General features: G+C 37.7%; 1 protein-coding gene across 10 annotated transcripts in view; it reads right to left on the bottom strand.

The window, feature by feature from the left end:
• DNM3 (dynamin 3) overlaps nucleotides 1–27,167 on the bottom strand; it is a 569,430-nt gene that overhangs the window by 397,775 nt on the left and 144,488 nt on the right. For all 10 annotated transcript variants that reach the window (XM_060296333.1, XM_060296364.1, XM_030875472.2 and 7 more), the window contains exons 3-4: nucleotides 15,835–15,984; nucleotides 14,415–14,618 (exon numbers count right to left, since the gene is read on the bottom strand). In XM_060296333.1, the coding sequence (XP_060152316.1) occupies nucleotides 14,415–14,618; nucleotides 15,835–15,984 (354 nt within the window). The remainder of the gene's footprint in view (nucleotides 1–14,414; nucleotides 14,619–15,834; nucleotides 15,985–27,167) is intronic.

A 27,167-nucleotide genomic window follows, 5' to 3' on the forward strand; every position in this document is an offset into this window, starting at 1 on the left:
ATTTTTAGTCTTTCTAATAAATAGTGTTTCTTTTTCACATTTAAATTTCTACATTCAAATGCCACAAAAGGAAATTTTAGACTTGTTCAAGCAACGTCTTTACAGTGACCCCCAGTGGCAAAAGGAATGAACGTGTCAGTTTTAGTAATCCACATCTTAGTGGCCTTTCGTACTGATACAATCTTGATGACAATAACAAGTTCCATTTTAATAGAACATTCACTGTTACCAACGTCTTCATGTTTTTCTCTTTTATTCCTGTTTTTTAAAAGAATTAAATTTATTTATTTATTTATATCCTTATTCAAATTCTAAATCTATTCTCTTTCTTTCACGGTGAATTTCATAATCAAGGTTATTTTATTTTTCCCAACAAAAATAGCATATCAAGAAGTACACACTTTTGTAAAAAATCTTTTTAAAGCCTATTAAGATGAAATTTTTTTGTTGTCATGTTTCCAATTCTAAGATTCAACATACTTTTTATGACATACATAAATCTAGATGTGATTTATATATGACATATAAATCTAGATATAATCTTAAATATAATTCTCAGACAACATACTTTTTAAAGCTCAAATGGAAGTTCTTCTCTACACTTGGGCAAGCCTATTTATCAATCTTCAGACGAACTACTCTCTGCAAAGAGGCTGATTTCTAACATAAGATTTAACAAACTTATTCGAATTGTATACACATGAAACTCTTGAAATTCAAGTACAAATGTAAAATAGCAATATGAATTTGAAATATGCATCTGTAATTCTCAGGCTTCAGAGTATAATATTATGATGATATATTCCATACACCTCCTATCAAAGTTCTGATCACACAGGATTGTTAAGATCATGTATATCTGTGGTCCCTGCTTTCTTTAGAGCAGATATCTAATGTATTCCTTGTTCAAGCTTAGTACATAGTAGATGTTTAATTTAAAAGAATGATTGATTAAACAGAAAGAATGTAAAACAACTTTTTCAAAGACCAGAAATATTTTGGTTTTAGCCTTTGTTCCTAGCATTTCCTCCATTTGAAAAAAAAAACAAACTAATTGATTTTAAGAGTCGCACTCATGCTAAATATAAGCTCAAAAATATATCCCTTAAGAATTCAAAACATGCCTTGTATGAGTTAACACACTAGGTTATTTCTTCTTAAAGAATCAGATAGCTTCACAAATATTAATTGATTCAATTAATATCCGGTAGGGTTTGCACTCTTGATTTAATTACTTAATATCTACAGTCGACCCTCCGTATCTGCTGATGCAAAACCTGCAGGTGAGGAGGGTGAACTGTATTCATTGCATTATGCCATTTTATATAAGGAACTTGAACATCCATGGATTTTGGTATCTGCAGGGCCTCTTGGAATCAATCCCCCAGGGGCACTGAGGAACAACTGTATTAATTGTTTTTAATATGGTCAACTATTTAAGCTAAGAATTTCAAGGTAAAACGAGAATCCAATTAGGAAAAAAGAATAGCTGCAGAGAAAGAGACACTGACTGGAAAATAGGTTTTCTCCATGGATTGCTCTTACATTTGCATTTTATAAACATATTCATCATATTCTGAATGCTGACTTAACGCCTGGATGCTTGAAGCTTCTGTTTAACCTAACAGCACCTCCAGCACCTCCATGACCAGATAGAAAAGTAAGGTGCTTTGGCAACTGCTAAGTGCTGCCAAAGGGCAATGAGTATCAGCTTACATCACCTATGAACTAACTTTTTCCAGATTGAATACGGAGACTTGTGGAAAGGCAAAACCTTGAGGAGGTAGGTTGGACACACCTCCACAAAACAAATAAGGAAGTCTGCCTCCAGCCTCCTGGTAAATTCTCACCAATTCACAAATTTCATCTCAAGAGAAAATGGTGCCCTCTTTCCCAACCAGAGGTCTAACATTCCTCTTGGAGTGTTTTTTATACTTCCGGAAGACCTCTGGTCATGCTAGATTTAGAAATGAAATTTGTTTGCTGTGAAATAAATCACCATGAAAGGAATTTCCAGACACATTTGCCTCCCTAGTGAGGCCTTTAAACATCCCTCTATTGTAGACAACAAGCTTGATGGGTAATGCTAAAAAACTGCTGTGCCTAGAAGATAAAAGGCACAATGAGAGTCTTCATGGGTAATGAACTCATGCTCAAGTAATAAATCAGTACCACTGCTGGGACTGACTCTTCTGCTTTTATACAGAAAATGTGAGTGCCTCTTTAGGATGAACTGCTCAGCGAGGGTATAACAGTATCTATAAAACACAAAGATACTAGTGTCACTTCTAGTCATGTTGAACAGCAGTGTAAACATGGCGTCTTTATTATATGACCATTAGAACCTATCAAGATAGGTGGATATTACACCAACATAAATAAACTCAATATGTTGAAAGCTATCTCTCCACCAATCAGTCTAACCAGCTAACCTCATCTGTATCCATATCCTCTGCCTTTTGTACTCTTAAAATGGAGAACAATCTAATTCTCTTCTATCTATGGCAAGGACTCCCACAGGTGCCCCATGTAACATTCCCACTCCCCTTAATCAAGGATTTTTCTCATATATTTATCCTGTCTTTATCCTGCTTCTCCTATATTTATACCATCTCTATTCTTCTTTAACAATTTTCTCTCTCTTCTGGTCCATTCTCATCAACACACAAAACATGGTATGAATATTGCCCATCCTTCAAAAACGTTCTCTGATCTTACACAACTAGTGTCCCATTTTTCTGCTTCCCTCTATTGTGAATCCTGAGAAAGCTGTCTGTATTCTGTCTCCACTTCCTCACATCCAAGTCTCCTTTGAACCTTCTCCTAGGAGACTTTCCTACCAAACCCTTCTTATCAAGGTCAGCAATGACTTTCATGTACCAAATCCAAAGGTCAATTCTCTACCCTCATCTCCATTACATGAAAATATAAAAGTCTGGTTTAGATACAAAAGTTGAAAGTAATGATGACTTAGAGTTCAAGGCTGCTTTCCTTCTGTTTACAACTGAATCTTCCAGGAAGCAGTGGAAAGAATTCATGGGCTAAGAATACAAGCAACTGAATGGATGCAGCTTCTCAGCACTTCCCGGGTTCCTCACAGAGAATTACTATAAGTCTGAAGCTGAATACAAGCTGTGAGGACTGGGGAAACTGCCAAGTCAGAGGGGCAAAGAAATATAGATTCACTGCCTTTTATGCCATTAGGTTGGGTGCACCACTTCACTACAATGTAAGGGAAATCCCACTTTCCCGTAGTTACCAGCTCCTGTGTTTCATTTCTTACTGTTATTGGGCTTCCTTACAATGCCTGAGCAGTAGAATCGGCCTTGACCTACCAAATCACCCTCTTGATCTCTCAGCAGCATTTGACACAGCCCATGACAACACCCTTCTTGAAATCCTCTTTTCCCATGGTTTCAGGAATACCATACTCACTTGGGTTTCTACCACTTCTCAGTCACCTTTGCTTTTTCTCCTCCCCTTCACCACTACTAAAATACAGGAGAGCCCCAGTGCTACTTCCTTGGCCTTCCTTCTCTTCTCTATCTACATTCATCTACGTGCTCTCAACTCAACTAGTCTCAAGGAGTTAGATATTATCTGAATTAGTTCCCTAAGGATGTCACAACAAATTACCACAAACTGGTGGTTTGCTCCAATCTCTGCCTCCATCTTGGCATGGGCTTCTTTGTGTCCCTCTCAAATCCCCCTCTCTCTTCTCCTACAAAGACACTAGTCATTGGATTTAGGAAGCGCCATAAATCCAGGAATATCTCATCTCAAGATTCTTAAACTAATTACATCTGCAAAGACCCTATTTCCAAATAAGGACACATTCACAGGTTATCAGGGGTTAGAACTTAGATATATCTTTTGGGGGGGATATAATCCAACTCAGTACACCACCTCTAGGCTGATATCTCCCAGATTCATAACTCCAGTTTGAAACTCTCCCTTGAATTCCGGTCTCTAACACCACTACTTAGGTGACTAATAAACATCTCAAATTTTATATGTCCAAAAGGGAACACTTGATTCCCCCAACCATGTTTCTCTTCTAATATTCCCAATCCTAGTAAATGGCACCACCATTAAAACCCTTGGAGTCAACTTTGACTCCTTTCTTTTACTCACAGCAAGCCATCAGTAAACTATCAGCTTTACTTTCAAAATATATCTTGAGTCTGACAGCTTCTTCCCTCTGTACCATTACTCTCTTATTCTATGCCACATCATCCCTCTCCCCACTGGACCTCTTTGAAGGAGTAATCCAACTGATCTCCTTGTTTATGCCCTCTTTTAGTCATTTCTTCTCATAGCAGCCAGACTGACCTATGAAAACATAAATCAGATCTTGTCTCTCTACACTCAAAATGCTCCAGCGGCTGCTCATCACACTTTGAACAAAATTCAAAGTCTCTGTCACGGCCTAGAAGACCCCACTTGATCTGGGCCCGCCTACCTCTCTGATTGCAGAAAGTACTTCTCTTCCTCTCACTGAGCTCCATCCTCGATGGCCTCCTTGCTGTTCCTTAACAGTCAAGCCAGTTCTCCCAGTCCTTTGTGCTTGCTGTCCCCTTTACCTGGAATGCTGTACCTCCAGATATTCACAGGGCTTGTTCCCTCACTTAACAGTTCTCTGCTCATATGCTGCTTCCATGGACCATCACTCTCTCTTCCCTTACACTATTTTATTTTGCTTCATAGCACTTATCACTACTGGACATTAAAATAATCATTTATCAGACATCTTGGCTGTTTCCCCCATTAGAATGTGAATTGCGTAAGGCCAAGATTTGCTTCGTTCCACTGTATTCATGCTGCTCAAAGTGGTGTCCAGCATATAGTAGTTGCTCATTAACTACTTGTTGAATAAATGAACAAGTAACTATAATCATCTTTTAATATTAGTTAAAGCAATGTAGCCATATTTAAAACTGATATGAAAAGTAAAAATCACATTAAACCAGTTGAAGGTAATATTCACTGAGTGCTTTTGGGAAATAATGAAGAAGCATTCAGGTGAGAATGTAAACATGAACTCTTCCAAACCAATTCTTTAGCCAGCATTTACAATATTTCCTTGAAAAGTTCAATCCTTAAGTTTGTCAATGAGTCTGTTTCTTATACAAATTGATACAGAGATATTCTAGTAAATCTCTGCCTTAAAGAGAAGAATTATGAGGCAAAACCTAATTCAACATAACTTTAAAAATGCTTCACCATGTTTAGTACCATAAAACTACTTTATCAAGCAGGTATTACTCAAATTTTATAAAAATCTAAAGTGTTCATGATTATCACTGAACGAAGTGTTTAAAACACAGCTGGTGTGAGAAAGATAGACGATACAGTGGTAGACTACACCTACTGGTCTCAGAGATAGGTAGGCTCATATCATGCTTTTGCTACTCACCAGCTGTCTAACCATGAGCAAGTTCCATAGCTTCTCTAAGCTCAGTTCCTCTTATATAAAACTGGGCAATGCCACCTACCTGACAGGATACTTGTGGTTATAACATACGACACACAGTGTTATTACACAACCCATTTCACTTGAATTAATATATGTTGTGAGCCAAATCACATCCCCTAAAATATGAAAATGTTCATTTCATAAAGCAGATCCTCTGTAAACCTTTTTCTGGGGACTTTTATGACCTCACACATAAGACAAGATGCCATGCAAACAGCTTATTTTTTTTAAGTAGTGGAAAGTCACAAAAATAATCAGAAATATGTAGTGTGTATCTACCTAGCCTAGGATCCTACTAGGTGGTCCAGCATATAGAATTAACGCTAAGGACCACAAGCACTTTGCCTGGCTCAATAGATGCCTGATAAATGTCTGCTGAATAACAAATTAATGGATTAACTAACAAAGGCAGTGATTGAATTCTTAATACACCTGATTAGAACTTCTAAATAGCTGGAGGAAATGTTCCTTAGAGAAATCAATGCAGTCTCCATGGTAAGAATCCTAGTCTGGCTAGGTAAGAATCCTACTCTGTATCTGTGAGTAGCAGCTGGCACAATGCCTTAAACACATCAAGCAAAGCTAAGGACAACCCTCCTTCCACCCTATCCCAGCCTCAACCCAGCTAAGGTCTTCTTTTACCTACAGTTAATCTAGCAATTTGCAGGTGAATCTGAAATTATTTTAATTTTTATGACACATTATTAAAATATTCAAAATAATTCTATTACAATTCTGTTATCAAGCCTTATTAGTTCACATTAGTGTAGGCAGCAGTTTGGACTAGAGAATGCTACTGATTGTTTTATAGGTTTATTACTACTATAAATGATATACAAAAAATAAAATAACAAAGTAGTATACTGTAAATATTTTCAAGAGGAAAATAATTGCTAGCATTTGGCCAGCCATTTAGATTTTGAGTTGTCTTTACAGGCAAATTTATCTTATTTAATTATCAGAGCAACCTTTTGAGGTTTATTATAATTTCATGTCATTTTAGAGTTGAGGTAATAAAGTTCAAAAAAGTTAAATAACTTGCCCAAGAATATACAACCATGAAGTGACAGATCAGTTTCCAAATCCTGTGTTCTTTCATCTATTTAATAAAGCAATTAATTGAAGAATGGTCTGATGAAGTAGAAAGAGCACTAGATGAGGAGGAGGGGGCTATCACAAATGCACAGTGTGGTTGCAGGCATGTTATTCAATACTGTGTACATAACCTGAACAAATTTCCTCATCCCAAAATACGACCTCAACGCAGCCAACCTCAAAGTATTCTGGTGAAACTAAAACCAAAGTACGTAAGAGTAATTTGAAAATTTAAGACCACTATACTGGGAAAAATATTTGTAAAACATTAAATAATTCTGATGATTAGGAGTTTGAGCTTTGAAATAGCATAGCCATTCCCCTTGCAGTTTTACTGAAAATCCTCATTTAGTCAGAAAAACATTTTTCACAAATAATTCAAAAGATAAGCTCAACCTTTGTCTAGCTACAAATTTGTGACATTCTACATACACTGGGAGAATAATTCATCATGAACCTTATTTTAATATAAAAAAATGTATAACTCTATCCCAGCATTTTAGTAACATTTATTTTGTAAAAGCTTTAACTTTTAAGATCATTATGCAAATAATTTATAATTAACTTATCAACATAAACTTCCTTCTCAGGTACATATTCGAATATACCCAAGTCCTGCTAAGGTGAAAATGGCCTATCTATGTCAAATAGGCCTAATTTAGTGCAAAGTAGCTACTGCCTAAAATAGACCACTTCTCAGAAAACTATATAATTATGTACCTTGGTGGATAAGATTATAATCTAGATACCTTGAATAAAGAATGGTCCTCTATTATCTATATAGGTAATCCTCATTAGCTAAAGGCAAAACTTCAGGAAGAATGTACATGAAGTGATAAGAACAGGTCACTTTCAAGCCAGCCAAATCAATCCTGAAGACTAACAGGGTGACAGATATCACAACCAGATTATCCTCATCATCTCAATTCAGATGTCTTTTATATGAAAATGTCCTGATTATTAAAGTTATATAGGATTAGGATAAAGAATATTGGAAAGGAATAAGGAATGGTGGAATAGAACCTCTGAAAAGGCCATTCCTCCATAAAAGCAACAAGAATACTGGCAATAGTTGTCAAAATCAACTTTTTCAGAACTCTCAAAATTAACCAAAGGTTTCCAACAATGTGATTGGCATTTATTCAACAAAATCACTGGATCTCAGGAATAACAGAGAAATTTGTGGTGTTTGGACTTTCCCTATTCCCATTCTCCTCTCCTTAGCCCTGCAGTAGCCTTAAAAACCAAAAATCCCACAATTACAGCAAAAATAGCAGCCAGCAGCTATTGGAAGGGGAAGAATGGGGTTGGAATACACCAAAAGTACCACTTTCAGAGAACTGTAATTATTTAACCTGTCTAGTAGTTCTCTAAAATTACCCATTCATAGAGCTTTCTTTATTTGGCCCAACTCAGAGCTTACTCAGTGCATTTGCCTTTTCCCCCAGGTAGCATGTGGAAAACAATCAGTGGCAATTGTTCAACATAACAGCTGCCTCAGGCAGCAATAACAGCTGGGGAAAAAAAGATGACAACCAAAAAAAAGAAAAATTGGGGGAACAAGATGGTCATAAGGGCCTGTGAATTTTGTATAATCTAGAAGGCCACATGCATGCCTGGGGCTGTGCACATTCTCAGGAAAGATCTCAGAAGGCCCTAAACTCTCACCTCTAGCTAACCTTAAGGCTCTACACAAGCAGGAAATGAAGACAAGCAGGAAGTGAAGACTAAAGCAGAGTTATAAACTGCCTGAGCATTGAAGGCATATTCCAAAATGCACATCAAATCCTTCAGCAAATGCTGGGAGACTACTTGGCTCTGAGCATTTAAGAAAATCTCTGTCTAATAACTAGCTGATCAATGAGAAAACTGAGTAAAGACTTTAATGACCACAAAGAACAAAGAATACAGACCTTACAGAATTAGCTCAGGAAAATTACTAAGCAAACAAATAGCAACAACAACAACAACCAACAACAAAAACAAACACTGGGGGAGGAGAGGAATCTGATTTTGAGTGGTGCCACATTATATTACTTAACATGTTCTGCTTTCAACAAAATATTACAAGATGTGTGAAGAAAGTATGCCTCATACACAGGAAAATAAGCATGCAGTAGAAACTGTCTCTGAGGAAGTCCAGACATTGAGCTTACTAGACAAAGACTTTAAAAAAGCTATTTTAAATATCTTCAAAGAGCTAAAGGAAGCCATATCTAAATAACTAAAAAAGTAAGAGAATGATTTTTCACCAAATATAGAATATCAATAAAGATATAGAATTATTATTATTTTTTTTTTTTGTGGTACGTGGGCCTCTCACTATTGTGGCCTCTTCCGTTGCGGAGCACAGGCTCCGGCCACGCAGGCTCAGCAGCCATGGCTCACGGGCCCAACCGCTCCGTGGCATGTGGGATCTTCCCGGACCGGGGCACGAACCCGTGTCCCCTGCATCGGCAGGCAGACTCTCAACCACTGCGCCACCAGGGAAGCCCCTAGAAATTATTTTTAAAAAATAAATTCTGGAGGTGAAAATTAAAATAATAGGAATAAAAAATTCCCTAGAAAGGTTCAACAGCAGATCTGAGCAAGCAGAAAAAAGAACCAGCAAATCTTAAGACAGGTCAGTTGACATTGTTCCCCTCATCTGAGGATCAAAAAGAAAAAAGAATAAAGAAAATAAAGGAGCATATCAAGTGTACCAACATATATTTAATGGGAATCTCAGAAAGAAAAGGGGAAGAAAGAATAGTTAAAGAAATAATGGCTGAAAATGTCCAAAATTTGATGAAAACTATCAATCTACACATCCAAAAAGTTCAACAAACTCCAAGAAGGATAAAAAATCAAAGAGATCCACATCTATAAACATCAAAATCAAACTTTCAAAAGACAAAGAAAAAATCTATAAAGCAACAAGAGAGAAGAGATTCATGATGTTGAAGGGATCCTCAGTGAGATTAACAGCTGATTTCTCATCAGAAAACTACAGTGGTCAGAAGGTAGTGAGATGGCATGCTCAAAGTGGTGAAATAAAGACTATCAGCTAAGAATTTTCCTTCAAAAATTAAGGAGAAATTAAGAGAATCCCACATAAATAAAAACTGAAAGATTCCCTTACTAGCAAATTTACCCTACAAGAAATACTAACTGAAGTCCTTCAGGCTGAAATGAAAGGCCACTAGACAGTAACTCTAATTCACACAAAGAAATACAGAACACTGGTAAAGGTAACTACAGCTGATCCTCCGTATCCACAGTTTCTGCATCTGTGGAGTCAACCAATTGTGGATCAAAAATATTCCCAAAACAATCCCATAATGTTGCCAAAAGCAAAACTTGAATATGCTACACACCAGAAACTATTTACATAGCATTTGCATTGTATTAGGTATTATAAGTAATCTAGAGATGATTTAAAGTATATGGGAGGATGTGCATAGGTTACATGAAAATATCATGTCATTTTATATAAGGGACTTGAGCACGTGCAGATTTGGGTGTGTTTCCACTGGGAATCCTAGAGCCATCCCCCACAGATACCAAGGGACAAATGTACATAAGTAAATGTAAAAAAATATAATGTATTTGTGTTTGTGTGTAACTTTTTTTCTCCTATCTGATTTAAAAGAGAACTACATAAAGCAGTATTTATGTCTGTGTTGATGGGCTCGTGATGTATAAAGGTAATTTGTAGAACAATAATAGCACAAAGGAAAGGGAGGAACTGGAGCTATATGGAAGCAAAAATTTTGTATACTATTGAAATTAAGTTGGTATTGATCTGAACCAGATTATAAATTAAGAGGTTATAAATTAAGAGGTTAATTGTAATCCCATGGCAACCACTAAGAAAACTTTAAAATACTAAAATAAATGACAAAGTAATTAAAATGGTACACTAGAAAATACATTTTTAACAAAAAACAAGGCAATAATAAAGAAATAGAGAAACAAAAAGATTTACATACATAAAATAGCAAAATGAAAGTCATAAATTCTATCTTTCAGAATTACGTGGAAATGGACTAACACTCCAATCAAAAGGCAGATATTAGTAGAATGGGCTTTATAAAAATTGATCCAACTACGTGCTATCTACAGGAGACACATTTTATATTTAAAGACACAAATAGGTTGAAAGTAAAGAATGGAAAAAGATATACCAAGGAAATAATAAAAGAAGAGAGTTGCAGTGGCTACACTACTATCAAACAAAATAGAATTTAAGACAAAAATTGTTACTAGAGACAAAAAAGAACATTTTATAATGATCAAAAGTTCAATCCATCAAGAAGACATAACAAGTATAAATATACCTAACAACAGAGTCCTAAAATACATAAAGCAAAACCAACACAATTGAAGGGAGAAATAGATAATTTATCAATAATAATGGGAGACTTCAATATCTCATTTTCAATAATAGAAGAACCAGACAGAGGACCAAGAAGGCAACAATATTTGAACAGCATTATAAACCAAATAGAACTAAAAAGCATCTATAGAACACTCTACCCAACAACAGCAAAAAATACATTCTGCTCAAATGCACATGGAATATTCTCCAGGATAGACCACACGTTAGGCCATAAAACAAGTCTTAATAAATTTGAAAGGATTAAAATAGTACAAAATATGTTCTCCAATCCAATGGAATGAAATTAGAAATCAATAGCAGAAAGAAATTTGGGAAACTCAAAAACATGTAGAAGTTAAGCAACACATACCTAACTAACCAAAGTTGGTGTCACTGCTTTTTTACCAAAGCTGTAATTATAAGGAAAACTAGACCTCTGAATCAGATATTAGAATGATTCAGTCTTCCCACAGAATGACTGGGAGGGCACAGAGGGTAAATAAAGGTATTGATTTGTCAACCCGAATATACCATGTCTCTATATCTCATACTCTAAGCTCAAGTTGCATTGAGTCCTACAGCTTCTTCTTTTCTCTATTTTAATTCTTTTACTACAAATGTGAACCTTATTTTGGGCAAGAATTCACCCTCTTCCTTTGGAGCTTCAGTGATGTCCAGGACCAGCCAAAGCCTCAGGATAGCAGCACACAAAAGTGGGTCTCTGGTGGAGACCTAATCACCATGCAAACCTGAGGGTTCTCAAGTACGACAGTGTTCAGAAGTTTCAGAATTGAAACTAGGATTCTAAAACAAATAATAAACCCTGAGGTTAGCAAGGAATTTCTAGTAACTAACACAAGAATTGTACTTATGAGCCTTCAGGCAATGAATTTGTCCTCCTTAGCGATCACCATGCAAGAGTAGACAAAGAAGTAGCATACAGTGGCATTGAATATTTTCTCTATTTCTGTAAAATTATCAATTATTTGCAAAGTTCCCTGTGAATTATCTGCAAACATTCAAAAATCTGTTCTTAGGACTACCATTTACAGAATATAAAAAATTGGGGTAACGAGGGCCTATCTTTGACAAAGCAGGAGTTAAAATGAGCCGCAAGAAATGAGGTTCATTTGGGGTAAATTCATGGCAATGAATTCATGGTAAATTCACATGGCAATTTCTAAGTGGCAGCTAATAAAATAAGCCAGGTCTATAGCAGAAAAAAAAGTCTCATTTAACTTTCTGGATACAGATTTGTGACAGACAGACTGGGGATATCATTTGTACTCCTCCATGAAGTTTCATATGAAGTAAGTGTGGACTTCTCAGGGATGTGATTGTGCTGCACTCACTAGAATCCACTGATGGAAGTGTTATCTCTCTCTGTTCCAATCAGATAACCTGGTTTTGTCTCCTTCAGAACAAGAAGGCTTCTGAGACAGGGGTGTTTTAGTATCATTTTTATAACTAGACTCCAGCCCTAATCCATAATCTGTCTCTCCCAAGTTACTGAAGCTGAAGAAGGAGTCCTGGTGATGGTCCCCATGTAGCCATCTGGAACTTCCACCTACTTTGTTTCAAACCCCAATCTCAGGTATGTTGGAAGAAGCCAAGAAGAAGAAAACCAGTCACTACTGCAGAACTCTGAAAAGGTTCAAGAAATGAAGGCACCAAGGTTAGTGAAGAGGAGCTGAAAATAGAAGAACTGGCTGAAAGTTTATATGGTTTACTGTTAGGCCGCCAGACTCTTTTTCCCATCTTGCACACCCACACAGTTACTCCTCCTTGACCTCAGCAGAATACTGAAGATTTACTTTCAGAAGAGGATGAACCAGGGCTTCCCTGGCGGCGCAGTGGTTGAGAGTCCGCCTGCCGATGCAGGGAACACGGGCTCGTGCCCCGGTCTGGGAAGATCCCACATGCCGCGGAGCGGCTGGGCCCGTGAGCCATGGCTGCTGAGCCTGCGCGTCCGGAGCCTGTGCTCCGCAACGAGAGAGGCCACAACAGTGAGAGGCCCGCGTACCGAAAAAAAAAAAAAAAAGAAGAGGATGAACCAGAGGGACTTTGGACTTAAGAAGACCTTCAGGAATGTCATTATGAAAGCAGAGGGATTAATGAAAAGTCTACATGCTGAATAGTGAGAATCACCTCACCTTCCCCTACCAACTCAATTCTTCCTTGTAGCTCTGAGACCACTGGACATCAGGCTTATACCAAGTCAGCTCAAGAGAAAATACTTGAATCTAACAGCAGCTGAGGAAGTCTCCCCACAAAATGGCCAGGTCCCAGCCCAATCGCCCTATGGAAAAGCCCATTAGTCAATGAATCCCTTTCAAGCACAGGCAGACCTTCCATCAGCTTTTTAGTGCTCTACTCTTAAATCTACGAGAGCAGCAAAAGATCACCAGTCATTTGAAAAAGGTCTCTAACATCAAAGATAATGACCAAAACAAACAACCAGAAAAAAATGAACTCAGAGATATTCTAGATTACAAAAAGAAAACCTCAAAAAGCTGTCATTAAAATCTTTACAGAAGATACTGCACTTGAGAAGCCAAGAGCACAATGCTATTTTAAAAAATAACATTCACAAAATAAGAAAATGCTGTTGGAATTTTTAAATGATATCAAAAATGAAAAAGTAGAGGAGCTAAAAGTTGAGTAAAGATTGCAAAAAGTAGAACAAAGAGACAAACAGATGATAAATGAGATTTTTTTTTAGAAAAAGAGGATTAATCCAGGAGTTCTAAGATGTCAATAATAAGAATTCCAGATAAAGAGACCAGAGAAAATGGGGCAATTAATTATTTTTTTTAAAAAAAAGAATTCCTAGAATTGGACAAGATACATCTGCATCTTGAAAGGACACATCACTGAGTGCCATTCATAATTTCTTTAAACAGACACACACAAAGACCCATCATTGGGGTCCCTGAACATAAATTATTACTCAGCTCAGAGAAAGAAAAAGTCAAACATCAGCATAAATAAGGGACTTTTTTGGATTCTGAAATGCCAGTAACAAACATATATTATGAAAGCAGGGATTTAAGTCAAACATTATAAACTAAATAATATCTTACATGCATTAAAAGAGCCTCCTATTTTAATGAAAAACAAACAAAAACAGAAAAGATTTTTTATTTGGAGTATATTCAGATAACTCATAAAAACTAAGGGGAGAACCTGAATTCTGTATCAGAAATTTCTTTTATTAGCTGTTAAAATAAGTAGTTCATAACAATTAGAAAGGTCTATTTTCCTAGATCTCAGTTAATCTTACATTTATTTATATAGGTTTAGACTATATTCCCCAGTTATTTTTCTTTCAGCATCTTAAATATGAAAGAGCTAACAATATTAATAATGGTGAATTTAATTAATAATAAAATCAACTTATGAGAATTTGTGTTACCTTGAAATATACCCAAACTCTTGACATTTTAAACTAATTCCCGTTCATCTTATGGGCCATACACTCACCTTGAGGATCAACTTCTTTAGCTAGTTTCAGTGCATCTGAGTTTGCAAGATCGGTGTTGGCTGGGGTAACAGCCAAAATCAGACAGTTCTCCCGTGTGATGAACTGCATAATCATCTCTCTGATCTGGTACTCAATATCTGGTGGCTGATCTCCCACGGGCACTTTAGTAATTCCAGGCAGGTCGATAAGGGTTAGATTTAACACTGTGGAAAGGAAAAAAAAAATAAAGTTTTACATATACCATCAATGCTGAAAGATATCAGCAATGCAGAATCATGTGTCACTTTAGTAGAAATAAAACAAGCTGAGCTTTACGTATTGTGTATCTGAAGAACTTCGACTCATGTGCATAGAATAAAAAGGACAGAATTCAAAATGGCTTTTCAAGTTTTCTCTATTTTTATAATATGATTGTGCTAGGCCAAATGATCATTTTAACATAATTTAAGAAGCACTGATTTGCATATCTAACAGTTTTCTCAGAGAGCTGTCACATTTGTAACTGGGGGCTATAATTCAAACACCGAACAATAAGTGAATATGCTGTCTGCCAGTCTTGTACACTGCCTTCAAATGGTGTAAAAATTCTCTGGGTAAGGTTTGCCCTTCCCTTTAAAAACATCATACATTATTTACAGAGTGTTAGCCACTTAACCTATAGGAAAGCTGTTAGCCATTCATGGTGCCATGAGGTTAGTGTTCAGGCTATACAGCCAGACTCATGGAGCACCATTTTGGGAGCCCAGGAAACTACCGAGTCAGTGACTCCAGTCCCGACCTGGCTATCGTTCTCTCTGCACGCTACGTTATTGGCACCAAGTCCTCTTGGGAAGTTGTAATTGAGCTTATGTCACTCATGGTCCATTTTAAAAGCAACAGAGCTGGGTAGAAGATAGGAGATTAAAATCTGCCCCACTAAAATCTTAGTCAGAATGGAGGCTATTCTGTATCACACACCAGGAACTGGATATCTGACAAGTTTCTGCCGACAGTCGGGGGGAAAAAAAAAATCACAGTTGATTCCTCAGGAAGAGATTAAAGAGGAATATATAGGACTGAAAGAAAATTCATTAAGGATAACTCAACCATAGTACCATGCACCTCTAAGATTTTTGCAAAAACTGAAGATATTAAAAATGGAAGTTTTCATGCATACCTCTTTGGAATTCTAAAAGTTTAAGATAAACATAAAGAAAACATTTTAAAATGACTTCTCTTTTAAAAGTTATCTCCTCCTGTCTCCCCATAAATAATTTTATGAGCTGTTTGGATCATACCATTTACTGAAGTATCTAAGCACAATCCTAGAAACTCGGTATTTTTTGAGAGAAAAAAACCATCTTCTATAAATACTGTATGTTAATTAATATAGTAAAAATTTTTGAGGACAAGAATTTGGAATTTTGTTATTTTACTTACCATGTGGGGAATAGACTCGTAAATTAATGGGTATGGAGGAAATCCCTTTATTCATTCCAGTTACTCGATCTGTTTCTGCTTCAATCTCATGGCGAACTTCATCAAAATCTGTAATTTTTCTTCCTTTGCAATGTAGAAATTCTGCATATTCTACAAAAGACAAATTAATACAACCTAAAATTCATGTACTCTTGCAATAATAAGGAAATAATGCTTCTTTAATTACAAGTCAAAGTATTCAGTATTGCCTCTTCAGCCATCACAATGAGAGAACACAGTAGTTAACAAAAAGCACAGTTAATAATTTAGAAATATTAAACAGTTCAAATACTAAGGCTGCTAAATTTGCTAATTTTCAGATAAGCAATTAAGTATTATAAGCAGTCTTTAAACCACCTAGCCTACTAAATAAAGAGAATCCTGGCCCTCCAAATGATGAAACAAATAATAGCAACCAATTGTCAAAGAAATTAGAGCTAGGGTACACAAAAAGCCTACTTACTAATCCTATTAGAATGTCCTTTTTCAATATCACCACTTTATCACGATGGAATGCTAAATTATATAAATATAGCTTCAGAAGGCAAAAAGATTTAGAAACAATGTTTGCTTTATCTTTAAAAAGAAATAATATATGGAATATTTTAGCTTTAAAATATACTATTCAAAATACCACACCAATTTCTTTAATTAAAAAGATATTTTCTCAAGAAAAAAAAGATAGGATATTACAAAGAAACTATTTACCTGCAATCTAAAAAAAAAAAAAGTCAGTATCTGTAGGCAGAAGGAAAAACTCTAAAGTAACTATATAATAACAGAATATTAGTTATTGTTAAATTTCAGTAACATCTTGAAACTGTTGTGCTATCAATTTCTATATCTGCTTCCAGAGATATCAAGTATATGATAAACAACACAACTCAGAAAAGGAAACTGATACTATTAGACCTAAAAATTTTATGATAATTTTAACAAGGGAACGAGTCTTAACAAATACTTTAATTTCTCTAACAACTAGCTGAAGAACTGCTCCACCAAACGTAGACTAAGGCTAAGTATCTTGGGACAGATAGCGGCTGAGAGAATTATTGGTAGTCTTTCTATGATTCCCCACCATAAATATTTAACCTTCACCCACTATATGGCAAGGCCAACAGGGAGACAACTACAAGATGTGGCTCATGCATCAATGGTGGAAGTATACACAACAATTAAGCTTCAAAAGGCTTCAGAAGTCTGGCCTGAAGAGACCACTGCATCATTTGGCATTTTCTTTCACACATTTACCCTCATTGGTGCTGTTTTTATTAGATTATAAATTCTTAGACGATAGAGCCTTTATTTTATTTACCCACTCAGTGGCTAGGCCAGTACCATGTAAGAGTTTAAAGATAAGTAGAGGATAAAACAATAAGAAAAATAAAGAGGAGCAATGGATGTCAGATCCTAAAAAATAAGCAAACAAAACTTAGTAAACATGAGCCATAAATAATTTATAATAAACAGTACTTTTCAATTCAACATGTTCTGTGGAAATTACAAATCTGAGAACTTTTGGCTATCGTAATTATTACGTTCATAGAGTTAAAAAGCTTCTGGATCAGGGACTACATTTTCAAGTATGTTACTAATCAATAATTCAAGTAACACAAATGTGTACTTCTCTTGTTGCCACTAGATGGCGCCTACTTGCTTTCTCTGTAGGAAACTAATGCCCTTCCAGAAAGCTGCAAAATCAATGCAATTTTCAAATTAGATTTAAATTCATTCCTGGACTTCTGAAAATGCTTTTATCTTGGAATTTAGAGATTGGAATTGTGCAGTACCATCTCAAACCTCTGTGTCTTTTTAGGGATAGGGTTCCACAAAGAGATTTAGGGATGTATTTACTGAGCTCCTACTACTTCTCAGGCACTGTTTTAGAAGTTGGGGATATAGTAAAGTGAAAAAAATAGTCTCTAGCCTCATGAAGCTTAAATTCCAGTGAGATAAAATAGTAAACAGTGTGTGTGTGTGCCAGATTATAAGTGCTATGGAGAAAACTGAATACGGGGGATAATAAATACTGAGGAAGGGAGGTTGCTTTGTTATATGTGTCGGTCAAGGAAGGCTTCTCTGATATGATAAAGTAACATTTGAGCAAAGACTCAAGAAGCCATGCTTTACATAAGAGGATCCCAGTAGACTGCCTGAAGCAGGCTATGCTTGGCATATTGGAGGAAGAGCAAGGAGGCCAACGTGCCTGGAGCACAGAGCATGGGGGAGAGAGGCAGGAGATGAGGTCAGAGCTGTGGTACAGACCTGGATGGTGTAGGGCCTGTGGGTCATACTAAGGGCTTTGATTTTTACTCAAAATGAATGGTAGAGCACTTGAAGCATTTTGGGTAGAGGGGAAACATGAGGTGACCTAGGTTTTAAATAAAGAACTGTACTGTTGTGTTAAGAACAGACAGAGAGGTATAAGAGAAGAAGCTGGCTAACAGAATAATAAAGGTGAGCTAATGAGGCTTGGACCTGGGTGAGAGTGGAGAAGTGGTTACATTCTAATGAAGTTTGAAGGAAAAACCAGCAGGATTTGCTGATGGATTAAAGGAGAGGTATGGGAGAAAGAAAGGAGTTAAGAATAACTTCAAGGAGGCTGACCTCAACAATGAGAAGAATTTTGAAGTAGAAAAGACTGACAGAAAGGAAGATGTTGGGGAGATGGGGTTGGGGATCAAGAGATCAGTTTGGCAACCCAATAGAAAATGGGCAGAAGACCTTAATAGACATTTCTCTAAAGAAGACATACAGATGGCTAAAAAGCACATGAAAACATGCTGAACATCACTAATTATCAGAGAAATGCAAATCAAAACTACAATGAGGTATCACCTTACACCAGTCAGAATGGCCATCATCAAAATATCTACAAACAATAAATGCTGGAGAGGGTGTGGAGAAAAGGGAACCCTCCTACACTGTTGGTGGGAATGTAAATTGGTACAGCCACTATGGAGAACAGTATGGAGGTTCCTTAAGAAACTAAAAACAGAGTTACCATATGATCTAGCAAGCCCACTCCTGGGCATATATCCAGAGAAAACCTTAATTTGAAAAGATACATGCATCCCAATGTTCATTGCAGCACTATTTACAATAGCCAAGACATAGAAGCAACCTAAATGTCCATCGACAGAGGAATGGATAAAGAAGATGTGGTACATATATACAATGGAATATTACTCAGCCATAAAAAAGAATGAAATAATGCCATTTACAGCAACATAGATGGACCTATTGATTATCATACTAAGTGAAGTCAGACAGAGAAAGACAAATATCATGATATCACTCATATGTAGAATCTAACTTTTAAAAAGATACAAATGAACTTATTTACAAAACAGAAACAGATTTACAGACATCGAAAACAAACTGATGGTTACCAAAGGGGAAACGTGTGGGTAGGGGGGAGGGATAAATCAGAAGCTTGGGATGAACATATACACACTACTATATATAAGACAGATAACCAACAAGGTCCTACTATATTGCACAGGGATCTCTACTCAATATTCTGTGATTACCTATATGAGAAAAGAATCTAAAAAAAGAATGACTATATGTATATGTATAACCAAATCACTTTGCTGTACACCTCAAACTAACACAACATTATAAATCAATTATACTCCAATAAAATTAAATTTAAAAGTTCAGTTTGGGACCTATTAAGCTTGTGATGCCTACTACACACCACCCACATGGAGAAACAGAACTGCCGCTAATGGTTGAGAATCACGCAGCTGAAAGACACACAATTCCCATTCATCTCATCTGATAAGTGTATATCTATTCTGAAATTTTTACAGAAGATGGCAGTCAAGGGCTTGAGGAAAGGTTAGCCTTTTCTAATTAGCACAAAAATGCCTTGGGGCTGGATCTATGAGTCTTTCATCTAGGGAAAAATCCAAGCTAGATTTATATGTATTTGGAATTCATTAAAGTTAGTCAAGTAGATGAGATCACTAAGTGAGAGACAGATAAGGAAGAGGTCAGAGCACTGGGCCCCAGGTTTTCCAATGTTTAGAGGTCAGGAAATGGAGAGTAAGCCCGAGTGGTCAACAAAACCCAGAGAGAAAGGTGACCTAAAGCCAGTTAAAGAGAATGTTTCATGAAAGGAGACTTTCCACTCCATCAAATACTGCCAACATGTCAGGTAAGATGAGAACTAAGAACAAATCATAAAATTGGGCAACTTGAGGGTCATTCAGGATGTTGAAAAGGGCTGTTAAAGTGGAGTAGGGTGGGTGATAGTCTGATTGGAATAGACTTTACAGAGAATGGGAGGAGAGGAAGTGGAGACTGGTTGCAGACATTTCTTTTAAAAAGTTGTGTTGTAAAGGAGAGGAAAGAAGTGAGAGGGCAGCTGGAGAGGGTTATGAAGTCAAGGGAGGGTTTTATAAAGATGGGCAAACTAATAGCATGTTCATAGGCTGATGGTATTAATCCAGTCCTGAGGAAAAGCTGATGGTGCAGAAGTGAAAAGGGACAAGTGCTAAAGTAGTGTCTCAAGGAAGAGGGGATAGGAAGCACTAGAAAGGAACATGCCAGTTCATCCATAGGAACAGGAAGGAAACAGAATAATGAGTACTGACGGATGACACAAGTCAGTAGAATTGATGGTGGTGGGAGCATGTGAAATTCATCAGGTGAGAGTGGGGATTTATCATTTTGTCGAGTCATTTTACGCCTGTAGAAAACATTTCTGTATTCTCACTGATTAAACCCTACAAAGACTATTATTTTTACCACAAAATACCACACACACACGCACGCACACACATACACACACACATACACACGCACACACATAGAGTGATCCTAAATGACCTAAGAGTAACCATAGCAGGAATGTCAACTTGGGTCTCAACTATGTCCATCACTGGGATTCAGACCTGCCCAGCATATCAGAAGGACTAATGGACAGGAACCACAAAATCTCTATTTCTATGGGTCTCAAAGAGCTTCCTGGGAAATAATTCATCCTACAGGATAGAAAATTCAGGGAAAACCTAATCTAAATTGTCAGAAGGGAGCTACCTGTAGTCCATCCTCTATCCAGGTCCAGAGACTCATAGGTCTATGTCCCCTTCATCTCTAACAGTACAGTGATAATTGTCAGACCACATATCCTACTTTCTTATTAGAAAAACATGGCAACCATAACTACATTTCAGAATTTATAGCTACAGGATTATATTGTCAATAAGATGAGTCCTCCTAGCAACAAGATAAGCCACTCCTGTTATGGGATCCCAGCTCTCTAGCAAGCAGACTATAAATAGGTGGACAGCAGAGGTGGCATACATGTTTTTGAACAATTGCCCATAGTTGCTATTGAGGAGGTTCATCAATCAGCTTATCATCACACAATCCCTGAATAAATCTTGATTAGCAGTGCAGAATTTAAAGGTCACAGCTTTACTTCCCTGCTGTCCAAAAATACAATTATAAATGAAAATCTTATAAAGGATTACCACAAGAACAATGAATCATTTACTATACTCACGTCTGAAGAATGTTCACATGAGTTTGGGGATGAAGGAAATTCTAACACCTGAGCCAAACCCTACAGAACACGCTGCACCAGCCAATCAATAGTTAGACTTTTTAAGAGCTTATAAGTGTGTATCTTCTAAGACTTTTATACTGTTGTAAATTAATATGCCTAAAGGTCTAACAAACCTCATCTTACGGTCCTGAGATAAATTCTTTCTCATAGAAAGGTACAGTTTCCAGTGGCACAAGCTCTCTTGGCATGTTCTCAGTGTTCCTTTCATTCTAAATGCTTGGTAGTTGGGCACATGGAATGATCTCTTTCTCAAACAATTCCAGGCTTCAGCCCAAGTTCAGTCTGAATGGAGAGTGATTAAATTTCTTAGCCACAAGCTCATATAAAGGTTGAAGGCTATGTGTATATAAGCAATGAAATCCTAATAATGCATCCATGAAATTCTTTTGTGTGTCAGTATAACCTACCTTGCTGAAATTCATAGTATGTTTTCAGTTTCACAAAATAAGACTCTAGTTTAAAAAATCTTTCCTGTTTTCCCAGTATTAAAGCAAAGGTTAAGATACATTTTTATATCAAAGAATGATTTGGGAGAAAAAAGAGGATATTAAAAAAAAATCAGAGCTATCATTCTATTTTATTTTTATTTCCCTATAAAGCATTTTAGCACTGTCATTTCTGCTGATCATGAAAAACAAATTACACTAGGTTAAACAGCTGACAAATTGTTTGGGGGCAGGATGATATGGTTTGTGCCTGGGCAGAATGCCAATCATCTGTGAAAAGCACAGCATGACCATAAGAATTTAAATATTCCCAATATGCCCCTTCCATGGGGAAAAACATTCATATGTTTCAATTAATCAAGGTTAAGTAGAAAGGAATTATTATGGAGCACAGGCATATAACCTCCTGTCAATCTTTATTCTAAGAACTAGGGTCCTCAATACTTTAGCTGGAGTTTTATTTCTAAAATGTTTTAATAGCAATGTTTTTAAGCACGGGGCTCCAATGAAAATGGAGTACATTGGACACATAAACAGGGAATGGTTTTCAATGCAACTAGCTAAATCCACTGGCTGTAAAGACCATCTAGTATGACTACATTTAAAAACATATTTCCTTAAAGGCAAAGACTGCATTTTATTCATCTGTGTTTCCCTAATGCCTATCATATTTAGAGAAAAGAACACCTGTAGATTTCTTCCTTCTTCTTTAAAGAAGTCCTCTTTGCATACCATTGAGCAATTTGGAAAAATGCTTCCAGAAAGCCTTCATGTCATTCCAAATTGAAGGCAAGAGCCTGGAACGGTGGTTAACTAAGCAACAAGGCAAGTTAGATATGAATTATACAGACCCAGATATACAGCAGAAGTCAACTGTGTCCTAAGGTAAACAGGGAAAGTTTAGTAATCAAAAAAAAAGAAAAGAAAAGAAAAGAAAATCTAAAGAAACAAACAATTAACCTGAGGGAGTCCAACAGTGGGTGAAAGGTAGAGGTCCCAGTCAGAGGGTAAAGAACAATAGGGTGGGAATAAGAAGGGCCAAGATTTCATAGCAGACAAAAGGTGGGTGCTAAGCAGGTATCAGAGACCAGCTGCAGAGACTAGGGGTAAGCATCAGGGCTCTGGTACTCCTGAGGCAGAGGAGGAGGCCAAAACAGAACTCCAGACCCAAGTGAGCCAGATGGTCCAAGGCAAAAAAACAAGGTGAGAATTCAGTCATGAAAAGGGAGGTAGAGCCTTTTTCACAGGAAACAAAGCGAAAGCCACCCACATACACCTCAGTAAAGAGGGATTAATAATAGTACTTCCTTGATATTTACTGCTCAACGATGGCCTATACAGGTTGCTTGCCTAAGAGTTGGGCTGGGTCTAAATCCTGGGTGAGGCTAACCCTACAGGTGAGGATTGAGTGGCCACAGAACAGTGCTGGCATATGAGACCAGGACTAACATTTGGCAGAAATCCATCCAGCAATAGGAATTTGTATGGAATTCTACCACAAGTGCCAAAAATAACAATCAGAGAATCAGCAGCTGTAATACTTACATAGCGCAATTTAGTTCCATATTTTTTCAGAAGGAGCTCAAAAAGTATAACAAAAATTAACTCTATTTCATAATCCTCGTTTCCATGTAAAACACAATTGAGAAAGGAGACCTTCAAGATGGCGAAGGAGTAAGCCATGGAGATCACCTTCCTCCCCACAAATACATCAGAAATACATCTACATGTGGAACAACTCCTACAGAACACTTACTGAACGCTGGCAGAAGACCTCAGACCCCCCCAAAGGCAAGAAACTCCCCCACGTACCTGGGTAGGGCAAAAGAAAAAAGAATAAACAGAGACAAAGAATAGGGTCGGGACCTGCACCAGTGGGAGGGAGCTGTGAAGGAGGAAAGGTTTCCACACACTAGGAAGCCCCTTCGTGGGCGCAGACTGCAGGTGGCAGAGGGGGGAAGCTTCGGAGCCACAGAGGAAAGCGCAGCAACAGGGGTGCGGAGTACAAAGCGGAAAAATTCCCGCACAGAGGATCGGTGCCGACCGGCACTCACCAGCCCAAGAGGCTTGTCTGCTCACCCGCCGGGTCGGGCGGGGCTGGGAGCTGAGGCTCGGCTTCGGTCGGAGCGCCGGGAGACGACTGGGGTTGGTGGCATGAACACAGCCTGAAGGGGTTAGTTCGCCACAGCTAGCCAAGAGGGAGTCCGGGAAAAGGTCTGGAGCTGCCGAGGAGGCAAGAGACTTTTTCTTCCCTCTTTGTTTCCTGGTGTGCGAGGAGAGGGGATTAAGAGCGCTGCTTAAAGGAGCTCCAGAGACGGGCGCAAGCCACGGATATCAGCACGGACCCCAGAGTCGGGCCTGAGATGCTAAGGCTGCTGCTGCCGCCACCAAGAAGCCTGTGTGCGAGCACAGGTCACTATCCACACCTCCCCTCCTGGGGGCCTGTGCAGCCCGCCACTGCCCGGGTCCCATGATCCAGGGGCAACTTCCCTAGGAAAACACACGGCGCACCTCAGGATGTTGCAATGTCCCGCCGGCCTCTGCCGCCACAGGCTCGCCCCGCACTCCGTACCCCTCCCTCCCCCCGGCCTGAGTGCCCCCAAATCAGCTGCTACTTTAAACCCATCCTATCTGAGCGAAGAACAGATGCCCTCAGGTGACCTACACGTAGAGGTGGGTCCAAATCCAACTGAACCCCAAGAGCTGTGTGAGCAAAGAGAAAGGGAAATTTCTTCCAGCAGTCTTAGGATCAGCAGATTAAATCTTCACAATCAACTTGATGTACTCTGCATCTCTGGAATACTTGAATAGACAATGAATCATCCCAAAATTCAGGCGGTGGACTTTGAAAGGAAGTGTAGACTTGGGGTTTGCTTTCTGCATCTAACTTGTTTCTGGTTTTATGTTTATCTTAGTTTAATATTTAGAGTTTATTACCACTGGTAGATTTGTTTATTGATTTGGTTGCTCTCTTCCATATATATATATTATTTTCCTTTTTCTCTTTTTGTGAGTGTGTATGTGTATGCTTCTTTGTTTGATTTTGTCTGTATAGCTTTGCTTTTACCATTTGTTCCAGGGTTCTGTCTGTCATTGGTGGATTTGTTTTTTGGTTTCATTGCTCTCTTCTTTCTTTCTTTTATATTACTTTATAATTTTTTTAGTTTTTAATAATTTTTTTAATTTTTAATTTTAATAACTTTATTTCACTTTATTTTTTTTCTTTCTTTCAATTTTTCTCCCTTTTCTTCTGAACCGTGTGGCTCACAGGGTCTTGGTGCTCCTGCCAGGTGCCAGGCCTGTGCCTCTGAGGTGGGAGATCCGAGTTCAGGATCTCCCGAAGGAGTCTCGTCCACCAGAGACTTCCTGGCTCCACGTAATATCAAACAGCGAAAGCTCTCCCAGAGATCTCCATCTCAACACTAAGACTCAGCTCCACACAACGACAAGCAAACTACAGTGCTGGACACCCTATGCCAAACAACTAGCAAGACAAGAACACAGCCCCGCTCATTAGCAGAAAGGATACCTAAAATCATAATTAGGTCACAGACACCCCAAAACACACCACCAGACGTGGTCCTGCCCATAAGAAAGACAAGATCCAGCCTCATCCACCAGAACACAGGCACCAGTCCCCTGCACCAGGAAGCCTACACAACCAACTGAACCAACCTTACCCACTGGGGGCAGACACCAAAAACAACAGGAACTACAAACCTGCAGCCTGTGAAAAGGAGACCCCAAACACAGTAAGTTAAGCAAAATGAGAAGACAGAAACACACAGCAGATGAAGGAGCAATGTAAAGACCCACCAGACCAAACAAATGAAGAAGAAACAGGCAGTCTACCTGAAAAAGAATTCAGAGTAATGATAGTAAAGATGATCCAAAATCTTGGGAATAGAATGGAGAAAATACAAGAAACATTTAACAAAGACCTAGAAGAACTAGAGAGCAAACAATGATGAACAACACAATAAATGAAATTGAACATTCTCTAGAAGGAATCAATAGCAGAATAACTGAGGCAGAAGAATGGATAAGTGACCTGGAAGATAAAATAGTGGAAGTAACTACCACAGAGCAGAATAAAGAAAAAAGAATGAAAAGAATTGAGAACAGTCTCAGAGACCTCTGGGACAATATTAAATGCACCAACATTCGAATTATAGGTGTCCCAGAAGAAGAAGAGAAAAAGAAAGGGACTGAGAAAATATTTGAAGAGATTATAGTTGAAAACTTCCCTATTATGGAAAAGGAAATAGTCAATCAAGTCCAGGAAGCACAGAGAGTCCCATACAGGATAAATCCAAGGAGAAACACAGCAAGACACATATTAATCAAATTATGAAAAATTAAATACAAAGAAAAAATATTAAAAGCCACAAGGGAGAAACAACAAATAATATACAAGGGAATCCACATAAAGTTAACAGCTGATCTTTCAGCAGAAACTCTGCAAGCCAGGAGGGAATGGCAGGACATATTTAAAGTGATGAAAGGGAAAAATCTATACCCAAGATTACACTAGCCAGCAAGGATCTCATTCAGATCCGACAGAGAAATTAAAACCTTTACAGACAAGCAAAAGCTAAGAGAATTCAGCACACCAAACCAGCTTTACAACAAATGCTAAAGGAACTTCTCTAGGCAGGAAACATAAGAGAAGGAAAAGACCTACAATAACAAACGCAAAACAATAAGAAAAGGGTAGTAGGAACATACATATTGATAGCTACCTTAAATGTAAATGGATTAAATGCTCCAGTGAAAAAACATAGACTGGCTGAATGGATACAAAAACAAGACCTGTATATATGCTGTCTACAAAAGACCCATTTCAGACCTAGGGACACATACAGACTGAAAGTGAGGGGATAGAAAAAGATATTCCATGCAAATGGAAATCAAAAGAAAGCTGGGGTAGCAATTCTCATATCAGAAAAAATAGACTTTAAAACAAAGATTATTACAAGAGACAAAGAAGGAGACTACATAATGATCAAGGGATCAATCCAGGAAGAAGGTATAACAATTGTAAACATTTATGCACCCAACATAGGAGCACCTCAATACATAAGGCAAATGCTAACAGCCATAAAAGGGGAAATCAACAGTAACACAATCATAGTAGGGGACTTTAACACCCCGCTTTCACCAACGGACAGATCACCCAAAATGAAAAATAAGCAAGGAAACACAAGCTTTAAATGATACATTAAACAAGATGGATTTAATTGATATTGATAGGACATTCCATCCAA

The sequence above is a fragment of the Globicephala melas genome, chromosome 1, assembly GCF_963455315.2.
Source record: "Globicephala melas chromosome 1, mGloMel1.2, whole genome shotgun sequence".
In the NCBI taxonomy this organism is placed as follows: domain Eukaryota; kingdom Metazoa; phylum Chordata; class Mammalia; order Artiodactyla; family Delphinidae; genus Globicephala; species Globicephala melas.